The sequence below is a fragment of the Mus caroli genome, chromosome 15 (assembly GCF_900094665.2).
Source record: "Mus caroli chromosome 15, CAROLI_EIJ_v1.1, whole genome shotgun sequence".
In the NCBI taxonomy this organism is placed as follows: Eukaryota; Metazoa; Chordata; class Mammalia; order Rodentia; family Muridae; genus Mus; species Mus caroli.
The window spans coordinates 60725055-60738720 of record NC_034584.1 but is presented as its reverse complement, the minus strand read 5'-3'; the positions used below and the strand labels follow the sequence as shown (position 1 = coordinate 60738720).

At 48.2% G+C, this 13666-nt stretch overlaps 1 protein-coding gene across 2 annotated transcripts in view; it reads left to right on the top strand.

Annotated features, from left to right (window-relative positions):
• Positions 1-13666, top strand: part of Ndrg1 (N-myc downstream regulated 1) — a 42410-nt gene that overhangs the window by 25683 nt on the left and 3061 nt on the right. For both annotated transcript variants that reach the window (XM_021183153.2, XM_021183154.2), the window contains 10 exons: positions 532-594; positions 1308-1368; positions 2289-2375; positions 3370-3426; positions 5154-5257; positions 6693-6749; positions 7475-7526; positions 8169-8216; positions 9132-9167; positions 11472-11523. In XM_021183153.2, coding sequence (XP_021038812.1) covers positions 532-594; positions 1308-1368; positions 2289-2375; positions 3370-3426; positions 5154-5257; positions 6693-6749; positions 7475-7526; positions 8169-8216; positions 9132-9167; positions 11472-11523 — 617 coding nt within the window. The remainder of the gene's footprint in view (positions 1-531; positions 595-1307; positions 1369-2288; positions 2376-3369; positions 3427-5153; positions 5258-6692; positions 6750-7474; positions 7527-8168; positions 8217-9131; positions 9168-11471; positions 11524-13666) is intronic.

Here is a 13666-nt window from a genome sequence, read left to right as displayed (position 1 = left end):
AAATACCCATCTCCAGGAAGCTAACAGGAAACTGAAGCCTTCATAGTTAGGTGACTTTTTCATTATTGTACCTGGGAGGCTCTGACTCCAAGCTGAGGTGTGACCACTCCCAAAGGAGTCCCATGTCTTTGCCCCTCTTTTCTCCTAAAGGTGTCTCCAGTTAAGTAAAGTCACACCATCCAGGCTCTTCCCAGCTCTTTCAGGGTCCTCCACGTATCGTCTCTGTCTAGGGTCCATTTATCTATTGGGCTCTGTCTCAGCGTCACTTCCTCTAGGAAACCCTTCCTGAACAGTTGAACAAAGTGGATCCCCTTCCTTCTATGCCCTTCCAGCCTATCACTGTGCCTTCCCAGTTCAGAGCTACAGTGTTAGGGTGGGGTGTGCTTACCCAGTGGATGCTGAGGGGTGGGGTTGTAATGTCTCTGTGTGCAAGGGCCAGCTGGTACCTGAGCTTTCAGAATATCTTGTATGGGCGATTTGTTTCTCCCAGGGTCTGGGTTCTCAAGATCTGCCTCCCCATATACCCTACAGGTACATGTACCCCTCAATGGATCAGTTGGCTGAAATGCTTCCTGGAGTTCTTCACCAGTTTGGGTAAGAGCAAAGGACCCTTTTCCTCAAGGTTGTCAGGAAAGGGCAGCTGCTGGCCTCCTTCTCTACCTTGACCTGACTACTAAAGTGCAGGTTGGAGTTCTCAGTTGGGTCTGGAAAGGAACTTGCTACAGCTTGTACTCACTGTTTCCTCAACTGGACATTGTGCTCTGTGTCCTGTCACTGTGGCCTTGCTTCTTGAGTGACCCCCAACGCACATTCTGTCCCTGCCTCCTGATCCTATGGAACATTCTGGAAGAGTGTTCCCTGGGATCTTGGCTTCTCTTTCCAGACCCTCATTCTGCCCCTGCAGGCTCCCCTTTCTCTCTCACTTCAGCCTCTCCTCGGGTGGAACCCAATGGTTCTGGCCCAATTTGTTCTCATTCCAAGTTTCAGAATCCAGAAAAAAAAGCTTGGAAGTGGGGTGAGGCAACTTCTTAATGGGCCTTCCTGTAAATGCTAGGCGTCTCAGAGCCTGGGCTGGCCACAGTCAGGGGAAAAGGAGCAAGAGGGTCGAGGCTTTCAAGGTCACAGCTATGGACCTGCAGGGCATTCAGGGCAGCCTGCCTCTCATGGCATGGGCAGGCTTGTCAGCATTCTCAAGAATGACATACAAGGGGTGGAGCTTTCAGGAGTAAGTGAGGAAAGTTTATAGGAGTGGGCAGGGGCTCCATCACATCTCCCTTTGGCGACCTGAATCTTCATTTGGTTTCCAGGCTCAAGAGTGTCATTGGCATGGGGACAGGAGCTGGCGCCTACATCCTGACCCGCTTCGCAGTAAGTTCTTGGCAGTTTGTGAAGTGACATTAAAAATGATTTAGGGGCCGGGGAGCTAGCTGAGTGGGCAAGAGTGTGCCGTGCAAGCATGGAGAGTTGAGGACTGGAGTTGGAATCCCCAGAACACATATAAAAGACAGGCATGGCTGCAGGTGCCTGTGACCTCACTATGGCAGTGGGGTGGAGACAGGGGCATCTGGAGAGGTGCATACATGCATCCATACTAACTGCTTTGGTCTTTTTGGTGCTGAAATGCCACACTAGATAGGACTTTTGATTACTGGTCCTGTTCCCTGAACCAGAAATGTGGATGGCTTCTCACTCATAGAGACCTCTGATTTTGTACTGTTTTATCTCTGTTTTGCACTGTTTTGTGACCCAGGTCATCTGGAATTCAGAATTAAGTCTCAATAAGAGTCAGACATGTGCTAGTGTGACAGTGACCACTGCTAGCACTGTCTTTACCAGTTATCTTAAAGAGGTGCATGCCCTTCAGCCCAAGGTATTTTGATGCTTAGTAAGTGTCGCACCTTGATGGTGTCCAGGGGTACCGTCAAAGTACAAATCAACATGGGCATCAGTCTCACCTAGATGCTAGCATAGTCTTGGAGTCCTAAATACCTAGGAATTCCAGGAATCGAGCCACAGGGTATCTCTGTGCCCTTCTCACTTAGTTGTGGCTTGGCTATTGCACACTGGGCATCTGGGGAAGCCAAGGCTCTGTGAGGTGAGGAGACATGCAAGTGCATTCTTTCTTTTTCTATGGCTTCTTCCTCCTGCTCTCTTGAGGGCCTAGTCCAGTTTTGAATGGTACCTCAGTTCTGCACGGACTCTGCAGGGAGCCATTAACATCTGCTCTCAGGTCCCCACAGTTGCTGGCATCGCCCTCAGTATACGTCATGTTGTGTTTCTGATTACAGCTCAACAACCCTGAGATGGTAGAGGGCCTCGTGCTCATGAATGTGAACCCCTGTGCTGAAGGCTGGATGGACTGGGCTGCCTCTAAGGTAAGGGCGGACAGGGCAGATTGGTGAGGTCCCAGCCTCTACTCAGGGTAGCACCTTCTTGCCCATCACCTTCTTTCCTTACTGTTTAAGAGAGCACCCTTCCTCAGCCCTGTTTAGGTTAGCAACCATTTGCTGCTCTTAAAGGTCTTAGAGGTTTGGCCCTGGCTGCTGTCCCAAGGAGTCCTGTTGATCATGGTGATTTTTTTTTTTCCTAAGTGAAGATTGCTTTCTTTTTTTCTGTAAAGTCCCCATTGTCTGCCAAGGATCGGGAGAAATTTCTGATCAAAGCCACACAGGCTAATATGACGAGTCTCTTACTGGGATAGTAGTTTTCTTAGGCGGCTGTTGGGGAAAAGGGCATGGGCTACACCCATCCCTTACTGTCTGCTAGATGCTGTGTTTCTTCTTAATGTCTTGATAGAATTTGGGAGCCCTGTCCATCCCTGTAGGGCAGCCAGGAATGAAGAATCCTGCCTGGCTTTTATTTTATTTTCCAGCTGAGAAAGGGACATTCCATTTGGGTCCACTTGGCTGCTAGTCCACTGAACTAAGCCAAACAAGGAGGGCTGGGGCACTGGCCTCCAGCTGAGAGATAGGCTGTGGTTTTAATGAATTCCCCATGTGAAGTCAAGGCAGCCTGCATATCTAAGGCCATTGGTACCAAAAATGAGTATCAGAGCCTTTGATGCCTGGTGACTTACAGGATCCTTACTATGGCCGGATGACATGGTTCCTAATACCTTCAGTTATAAACAAAAGACCTGAGATCTAGGGCCTTCAGTCCCCACTCCATCTCCAGTGCTCCACAGCTGCAAGTGGCCATTGGGCCAGTCCAGGACCCCAGGTCAAGTGTTCATCTCCCTTGCCCATCTCTACCCAAGCAGAACTACCTGTGCTATCTGCCTTCTATCTATAGAGCACCTAGGCTGTCTGACTCTTCTCTCTGCTGTTGAGTCCTATTTGCTGATTTTTTTCCTTGGTTCATCCTCTACAGATCTCAGGATGGACCCAAGCCCTGCCTGACATGGTGGTGTCCCACCTCTTTGGCAAGGTGAGTGGTGTAGACCTGTGTCCTCACGGAGCAGTTAACCATGTGGCACTCATCACAGAGCCACATGGGCATGTGGTACAAATGAGATGCAGTCAAGGGGTGACCCAGGCTGAAGTCTGTGAATTATTGTGAAGTATTGACTAATAGCCAGCAAGCCATTTATATGATTTTTCTTGTCTCTCCCACACTGAGAATTTTATACATGTGTACAAATTCTTCTGAACAAATGTACCCTGAGTTCTTTCCCTTCAGCTCTTCCTAGACTTCCCTCCTAACTTCATGTGTGTGTTTGTTTTAAATTACAAAACCCTGCTGGTACTGAGTCTGGTATGAGCGAGTGTATAGGGCTATCCACCAGAGCATGAACAACCTACCTGGGGCACATTCCTTGCTGAAAACTGATCTCCCTCCTCCCCTTGAGACACCTTCAATAGCTCCTCACCAGGGGTGGGGTTTCATGATAAACTGTTTTTTTGTTGAAGCACAGTGTGCTGCATATTTGAACAAATCTACCAGTCATCTCAGCAACTGAGATAATGGAAATGTCCTTCACCCTTCTCCTCCATGTCATTGCACTGGGAGCCATCCTCTTCTCGCTCCTCCCAGGCACCCTCTGCTCTGCTTTTTGTCCACCAAGTGACTCCCTTTGCATGATTATTTTAGAATCTACTCATGTTTTTTTGGACACCATAATAGATTCAGTACTGTGTAATATTCCACTGAATAGACATACAATTGGTTTCCTGTTGACCTGTGTTGGGCCTTCATTTGTAACAGTTTGGGGTCATTAGGAGTGAAGTCTGCAGTGTACATGTCTGTGGGATGAGCTCTGTGTCTGTGTGAGGCACTATCACCAGTTCTTTCCAAGGATTAGCTCAGGGAGCCTGTTCAGGAACTCTGTGACCATGAGGTAAACATGACATTCATTCCAGTTCGAGCTGAAGAAATTCAGACCAGAGGTTGAATGGCTTGGGTAAGGTCTCCAGGAGACCAGGAGAAGTATGACTGGGATTTGAACTTGTAAGTGTAACTATAACACACAGTCTCCTAAGTTGCTTCCTTTGCCTGGGTCTTACGTGAACTGAAGACAGAATAGACACCCATGTAGCTATGTTGATGAAAGGCCAACAGCCATGCGTGAGGCTGTCCTTTTGGCTCACATCCAAGTTCAATGCCTGGAAAACCCTTCGGTTGTCCAGATCCAGCGAAGCACTGCTTACTGGATGTAGCAGTCTCTGCTGCTGAGCTAATGAACGTGACAACACTTGAATGCCCTCCTGAGTCTCAGGGCAGCAGAAAATACCCTGCTTTGGTGTAACTCCTTGGCTTGTAGTTGAAATGGCTTAGAGCAACCTGAGGTTATCATCACACAGTCCAGACTGTCCCCAAGTCCCTTGAGGCTTTGATGATGTCCCCAAGTTATTGCTGTTAATTCCACCAGACTCCTCAGACCACTTTCCTCCAGAATGTCTTTGTTATGGCTAAGGCTCCTTACTTTTGATACCCTAAGGGGCAGGTTGCTCTGAGGTCTACCATGAAGCAGGAGTTCCGAGTTTAGCTGAGGCTCCTGAGGGAAAGCTGGTTCTCTGGTACCAGTAGCTATCACTCAGCGGTCCGCACCAGACTCACTCAGTTAGTTACCTCTGCCTCATCTGTGCCTTCCCTTCTTATCTCTGTGGCTGGAGAATGGTGACAAGCCTTCCCCTCTCTTCCCTCTGTAACCACAGGAGGAGATACACAACAACGTGGAGGTAGTGCACACGTACCGACAGCACATCCTCAACGACATGAACCCAAGCAACCTACACCTATTCATCAGCGCCTACAACAGGTGAGAGCCCTGTGCAGGTGCAGAAACTGCCAGGTCACACTAGGGTCCTCATCAGCTTCCTGCAGCAAATCTGGGATGGAAGCAGAGAGCAGGACCGGCCGAGCAGCTGTAGGTTAATAGGGTGGGGCCCAGGGAAGAACAATGGCTGTGTGGGAGCTGCCTGGCCCTTTGCACTGAGTGAGCTCTGCTGGGATCTGAGCTCCCACCCAGACTGTGGGGCCAGATGAGTGGGATGTAGCTGAGTGGTCAGAGTGGAGAGCTGAGGAGTGTGCCCAAGTCTGACTCACAATAAAAGCCCCTGTGAGTGGAGCTGAGCAAAGGATAGAAACATTGTAAGGATTCAGAACCCTAGAGGCTGCTGGGAGGAGAAGCAGCTGAGTGTAAAGGATGAGGTACCTGAGGTTTTCTGGGGGAGGGGACTACACAAGGATATTAGCATCAGTCAGAAGTTCTAGAACCTTCTAGTGAAAGTGTGTGAAGTACCTCTGCCACACTCCCAATACTGGGGCCAGCAGTGAGCCTTGCATACAGATCTGACCTAAGGCAGTACCTAAGACTTAACCTGCTGGAACTGAGTTTGCATTTGTAATGAGCTTAGGTTCTCTGATGGACTCTGGTACCTTTTCCCCAGTACTGTCAGCATCTCACTGCAGAGGCCCCTGGCATTCTCTCTGCTGTCTGAAGATGCAGTTGGGTACCAAGAAGAGGGAGATGGGCTCCTGACTGGACAGTGGGAATCACAGGAGTCCTTACACAGCGGCTAACGGAAAGGGGCTGTTACCAAGGCTATTTCCCAATGAGGGCGCAAATGCACAGAAAGGTTTAGTCTGCTTCCACAAGTCACACAGCTAGGCAGTGGCATGGTGTGGTGACTTAAATCCTGCCACGCTGGCTTCAGTCTCAGAGCTTCGGAGGGTAGAGAGGCCAGGTGTTCACTTGCAGGGATCAGCTCTACACTAGACATCTGCTAGGCAAGTGGAGCATCAGTGTAGGCTTCAGCACACATAGAAGAGCAGGTCTGAGTTTTAGAGATGACATCAGAGCTGCCGAGGGAAGGCTTCAGTTAGCAGTGGAGGGGTGCTAGGAGCCCATTCCTGAGCTCTTAGCAATGATAGGTAGGGGCTCTAGCTAGGGGCACAGGGAGGCAGGGACCTTTAGTGAGGACATGATTGTTTTACTGTAGAAATAATATTAATACTGATATCAAATTTTGGGCAAAATGAGGAGGGTTTTGCTAGAAACAGATGAAAACCTGCTGCTCTTAACTGCTTCTATGGACACCAAGTAGCCATGGGGTCTTGAAAGCTGCATGACCTCATGAAAATGACCTGTGGATGGTTTTCTAGAATGGTCTATGGAGGGTCCTGCAGGGTTGGTGTAGTGGGAATGGCTGCTGGGGTAGGTTTGTTCATAACCATGTGCGAAATATCTGCAGCCGGAGAGACCTGGAGATTGAGCGGCCAATGCCTGGAACCCACACTGTCACCCTGCAGTAAGTGGCTACTTTCTCCTATGTTGTCTTCCTGGCTTTATTCAGGGATACTGGTGGGGGCTTCTGCTGGGTGGGAGAAACTCCACCTTAGGGTGGAACACTACAGTAGAGATGACTATCTATGTGCTATCCCAGGGACCTGACTTGAACTTTCCCCTTTGAGTAGCTGGAGTCAGCATCAGGAGCGGGAGTGTGTGATCATATCTACAGCCCTTGAATTAGGAGGCCGACTGCCTTCATATCCAACACCAATGGCTTCATAAAGCCTATAGATTTAAAAAAAATGCAGGATCTGACATGAGAGAGTCCTGAATGTCTAGTAGGAAAGGTCACAGCTAACATATTCCACTGGCAGTGATGGTGTCTTTCTATGTGTGTCACACTGTTGGGTAGTTAAGAACCTGGCTTTGTCATTTATGCCAGACATCCCCCCCCCCATCTTAATTCCTGGCAGATTCCTTTTTCTCCTTCCTTGGACAGAGGTGCTTTGGAATGAAGTCATTAAGACACTCAATCATTGGGCTGAAATTTTATACTTATGTATAAGTAACTGCCAGCCCATTTTATTCAGAGTTCAAAGCAGAGGATCATACCTTAGAGACAGAGGCACAGAGGGCTCTAGGAAACCTAAAGAGCCTTTTAGAATCCTGCTGTAGCCTGAAGTCTGGCATCTAAGAACCTGGAGATGGACCCTAGGCTGACTCCTCTTCCCCTTTCCCATGCAGGTGCCCTGCTCTGCTGGTAGTTGGAGACAACTCTCCTGCCGTGGATGCTGTGGTACGTATCAGTTCAGCAGGCCACGGGTGCTCACCTGTATGACCCTCCAAATGCAAAGACATTGTTTAAAATGTGACATCACCTCGGGGCAGAGCTCAGACCAGCTTCTCTCTGTGGCCACCGGTTCTCACTACCTGGCCATCCGCTTCCCCTGCCCTCCTGCTTTTCATGGGCTCCTTGTCTACATGGCGGAATCAATGCTAGGATTCATGGCTAGGGATTCTTTCTCAGTCTCAGCTGCAGGTGGACGTTTCTGCTTAGCAGAAGAGCATGGCAGCTGCGGCAGGCAGAGCTTTCTGCCTCAGTCTATCCTTTAGCTCCCACCTGCACTACTAGGGAGGCACACAGAGGATGCCTACTTTCTGCCATTCTCACATATGTGATGTGACATTGTTGGTCAGAGTTATGACTATCTCGCTCTGCTTCTGCAGTGCTCCGTGGAGCTGGTTGTCCCTGAGTGGGCTCCAGGTCACAGAGCCAGTCAGGCCAGGCTCCAAAGCCACATGCATTTAACAACCTAAAGCCTGCCTTCTTTCTTTATGACTAAAGGAACACTGGTGTTTCAGGTGGTAGGACAGGGTGCAGGGGACTCATGACATTGGCTGTGAGTCAAGTACTTACCTGGCCTTTCTTCTTGTTTAGGTGGAATGCAATTCCAAATTGGACCCAACAAAGACCACCCTGCTCAAGGTAATGAACAGGAGTTGGCCTGCAGTTGTAATGGTTTCAAGGACTCACGTATTTTGGGACCTGAGCTATGTTTATTGAAGCATAGAACTGTTTTTGGAGCCATAAAGGCAGAGGCAGTAGGATGTCAGCTACATAGCATGTTCTAGGCTAGCCCAGATCGTATATTAAAACCCTGTCGCTGAAAGACAGGAAGGGAGGGAAACATGAAGAGAGAGAGGTAGGGAAGGAAGGAAGGAAGCTTGGAATCCATCTGAGGCTGCTAAGTGGTCCATCCCAGGGACTGGACTGCAGGGGTCTATACACTTTGCCTGTGTAGGTAAAGGAAGAGAGACTGGGAGCACAGGGCCAAAGTCTCCTTTTCCTAGGATGAGGCAAAGATATTTTTGCACCAGATCCCTCTGGGTAGTGAGAGGTTGTAAGGCCAAGGAAACAGCCTCCAACAAAGTCTCCTGAGTCACAATTACAGTGTGATTGCTACCTTGTGCTTAGAGGTCTACNCCCCCCCCCCCCTCAACAGCATGCAGTCAGGACTGTTTGCACATCCAAAGCCACCTGTGTATGGCAGCTGTGTCTGGGAAGTGCCCCAGGCTCGGGCTCCTTCCCGAGGGTCTCTCCTCACTGGGTATGCTCTGGAGGTTGGGATCTTGAAAGTTCCATAAGCCACTCTGGCTTCCAAAATGGCACAGTTGAGTCTGTATGTATGCTCTTAGGGGTTGATATGGAGTGACCTGTGGTGGATATTGCTCTGTATAAGCTTTGAGCAGTAGTTGCCAAGGAAGATAAGGGGTTACAGTCAACTGCAGCACCCACTCAGAGCAGTGCTGGGTGGGTGATGCTGGGGCCAGTCCCACTGAGCACAGATCGCTGCAGCTTTGCCTTGGGTGTTTGTTGCTAACCAGCCTCCCTCCTTCCTAGATGGCAGACTGTGGAGGCCTTCCTCAGATCTCTCAGGTGAGTGAAATTGTGGCTTTTTCATTTAAAACCTGTTACCTTCCACTGGTGGGATGTATGTGCCTTTGGGGCCCAGAAGCTCACATTTTTCCACTGTCTCTGTGTGCCAAAATGGTAGTTTATAAAGATATTCTACATGAAATGTGCTTTATAAATGTTGTGGAGTCACTCGATCCCTATCAAGCAGCCTTTGGGGACTGGATGACCTTGAGGGCCACAGGCTTAAGAGATTTTCCAGATGGACCTGGCTTGGCTATGGGTTCAAAATCTTGGTTGCCCTGCCCTAGCCTGGGGCCACTGGGAGCTCGAGCTATGAGCAGAGGGAGGGATAGAGAATATATGACATCAAAATATATGTTCATACACCCCCTCCATACACACACATACATGCATATGCACATGAGGGTTGAGCATGTGTGCCTGTGTGTGCACATATGTACATTCATGCGTATCTATGTGCACATGGATCCAGGTGTGTGGGGACCTGCATCTCTGAATCTACACAGCTTCCTTGCTCATCTTCCTCCAGCCCATGTTCTGCTTCCTGTTCTCTTTATTTGCTTGCAGCCAGGACAGACCTAGCCTCGTCCGGACTATTAAACACTATTTAAACACCAGTGGGAACTGACCTTCAAGCCTGATTACCATGTAACCCCTCCCACATCCCTTCCCAGGCTAGGTGTGTTAGCAAAAGACTTTCTCACCTCTGGCCACTTTGTACCTCACCTTCTTAGAGGCTGGAGGTGCTGGCATCTCAGCTCAGCATCATTAGAGGAAACTGAGGCTGCAGCGAAGGATTGTTGCCTATGGTAACAGTTGCCAATGATACCCAGCTGGCCCACTCTTCTCATTCAGAATCAGTCCAACTCCAACACAAAAGACATCCTTTTTCTCTGCAGCCAACTCATGTCACAAAATCCTAGGGGGCAACTTTTGCATAGCCAAATGTCACTTGGGTTCTTTGCCTCCTTGTAGATGAGTGGCAGGATTGTGCAGGAACCACATGGTCTCTGTGAGGAGACTGAGCCACTGGGTGGTGTCTTCCTGAACTGGGATCAAGGGATAACACATATATACCGTTGGAGGCACCTTGTCCCCCAGTTCAGTTAATTGAGTTGTGTAGAGGAGACAGTGGCTCTAAGAGTGGCCTTGGCACTGCCTGATCACTTATCCAAGTATAGCCTGGTTAACCTAGCTAGTGTTATAGCTACCCACCCATAGCTATTTTTCGTTCATCTTTCCTTCTATCCTTTCTTTCTTCCACTTCTTCTCCCACCCATCTTTTTCCTCTTCTTCAACTTAGCTTTTATCTTCTAGTCAGTGCAAAATCTGACCTTCTATACCTTTTCCTTCTTTGACCCTTGTTCCAGTCCTTCCTTCTCTGTTTCTTTCTTTCCCACTGCCCTCCCTCTGTCCTTCCCTCCACCTCCATCCCTTCTTTCTTCCCACCTTCTTCCCTCCTTCCTGCCATCTCTTCATCTCTCCATCCTTCTCTCCCTCTATTCCTCCGTTTCTCCATCCCCCTCCTTTTATAGTCCTTTCTTTTGTTCTTCCATCTCTCTATCCCTCTGTCCTTCCCACCATTTCTCATCTCTCTATCCCTCTGTCCTTCCCACCATTTCTCTATCCCCCACCCCCCATCCCGGCCTGTCTTTCCACTAATATTTTCCAATGACCATCCTTCCTTCTACTCATTCAATCTTTGTATCATTAACCTGACATGAACCACCTCGGGCACAAAGGTTCCTGGCACAGGGGTCTCTGGTTCATCCATACAACCTGCACTTACTAGTTCTGGTCCTTGGGTCCAGGCAGCTGCCACCAATTTTATTCATCTATGCCACCCACATGCACTTGGGAGTACTGGTCCTGGAAGGCTGGTGTCAGGTTTCCTGGAGCTGGTTGTTCAGAGTCCCTAACAGGCCGTGTGGCTCATGGCCTTGGGCTGTGAGCACAGAGTGTGTCTTCACCCTATATGCAGTTGAGGACACTGTCTGGGGGATTTTTGGGATAGCATTTCAAATGTAAATGAAGAAAATACCTAATTAAAAATTAAAAATTAAAAAAAAGAGAAATCTTGGAAGGTATCCATGCCTTTTCAACACTGAGGCAGGTTTAAGCTGTTTGTTTCTGGTCAAAACTGATTCTGGTCCCTACGAGCATCCTGGGTTTTTCTTCCACTTCTATGCTTTTCCTGTTTACATGTGGAGGCTCCATCTTGGGCCAAAGCTCTAGCTTACAGGTACAGGTGACCCAGGATGATCTATATCTTCAGCCGTTGACTTCACTCTCTCTCTCCTACAGCCTGCCAAGCTTGCTGAGGCCTTCAAGTACTTTGTGCAGGGCATGGGATACAGTGAGTATAACACCTTGGGCACAGAAAGGTGTTGGGGTGGTAATGTCATAGTCAGTGGGGGCTGGAGAGGGCTCTGTCATCTTGGCTGGCTTTAGCTCTTAAGCACTAGGCAAGTCTAAGAAAGGAGTATTAACAATCACACATGCCTGAATGAGGAATGGATCAGTACCCAGTTTGGTTTTTGTGCTGCATATGTCACACAGCAGACTAAGATGGTGCTAGCCTATCTCTGTGCAGCGTGTTCTCAGAGGACCTCATTGTGTGTTCAGTCTGGTTATATATATATATATATATATATATATATATATATATATATAAAAGTTGCTTCACATCTGACATTTATTTAGCTTTACATGAGAACCATTTAAAAACCACTTGATGCAAGAATGAGACAATATCATTATTGGCAAGGCTGGTCTTTGAACTCCTAATAGTCCTCCTGCCTCAGTCGCCCAAGTGCTAGGATTACAGACAGGAAGCACTATTCTAGGCTAGGACTATCTCTTTAAACACCACCATTGCCAACAATAACAACGAAAAACCACAAACCCAACAACAACAAAAACAATGGCCAGCAGCTGAATAAGGAATGCCCCTAATTTTGATCACATGCTCACTCAGGAGACCAGCAGTTGTAGCAACAATAGAGATGATAACAGTGATGAAGGATTAATAAGGATTTTTGTCTCCTTTAACCATCATAATAATCCTAGAAGGGAGAGGCTAAGCAGGCCACAAAGAGGTTTGAAGCTGATTGAGCGAGAGCTCTATGTAAGAGGGAGCCCAGAGTGCCTGAGATCGAAGTTAGGGTGCTTCCTTGATAGATCACTTTTTAAAAAAATCTATTTATTTATTATATGTAAGTACACTGTATTTGTCTTCAGACATTCCAGAAGAAGGAGTCAGATCTCACTATGGGTGGTTGTGAGCCACCATGTGGTTGCTGGAATTTGAACTCTGGGGCTTCAAGAAGAGCAGTCAGTGCTCTTTACCACTGAACCATCTCCCCAGCCCTCTTTGCTAGATCATTATATCAAGGAACTGAAGGACTGAGCACCCTGCTGCAAGGACTGGCTGCATCCTGCTTTAAGCTCAGAGTGAGCTTGTCAGTCAGGCAGTCTCTGTTTTCAGAGCTATTGCTCTGACTAAAAGCAGTCCTACTCAGTTTTTCCTGCCTACTGCTTGGCGTTACAGTCCATGCATTCTTCTTAGCTAGGAAATCAAACTTCATGTTTCTTCCCAACCTCACATACTCATTTAGAAATGATGGGCCTATTTGGTGAAGCTATAATCTCCATATGAGCGTTCCCCATGCCTGCTTCCCAGCAGGACAGACTGAAGCAGCCTGTTATGAGTGCCTTAGATAAGGTCCTGTTGCTAGGTATCTCTCTCCACAAAGCACATCTGCCTGTGGATATTCCTCCCTCCGCAGCCTGCTTTCCCTGGCGGTTATGGGAGAGAACTCCTGTGTAGTTGCGTTTCCCTTGCTGAGTGTGGATCACAGCTCATTGACTGCGTATTCAGGGAGGAAAAGAAGCAAAAGCAAGGTCTTACTTGTTCCCAAAACTTGCCTTCCATCTGTCCCCTCCTTTCAGTTTGACAAAGCTTCCCCATAGATCTAGGAGAAAAATAAAAGGGAGAGACACAGACCCAAAGGGCCGGTTGCTGAAAGAGAAGGTTCCAGCTCACAGTCTGCCTGCCTGTGATCCTGGGCTCCTAAGACGAAGTCCACTGTGTGTCTGGTGTCATGGGAAGCTGTCATTTCCTGGTGAGGTCATCAGGACTCAGAGATTTGGGTGGAGAAATAGAGACTCAGGAACAAACATACGGGCCACAGATGTGCGCTGACCCTACTTCTTTCTGAATTAAAAACAGGCTGTTCTGAGATGGTATATACTTCTGTTGTGTCTCAGCATTTGGAATGAAGAAGTGGAAGGATAGTGAATTCAAGGTCTTCCCAGCTACACAGAGTTTAAGGCCAGCCTGGGATAAATGGAGCTTTGCTCAAAACCAAAAACTAATGGATAACAACAACAACCAGGAAGAAAAGGAAAGGAAGGAAAGGGAAGGAAAGGAAAGGAAAGGAAAGGAAAGGAAAGGAAAGGAAAGGAAAGGAAAGGAAAGGAAAGGAAAGGAAAGGAAA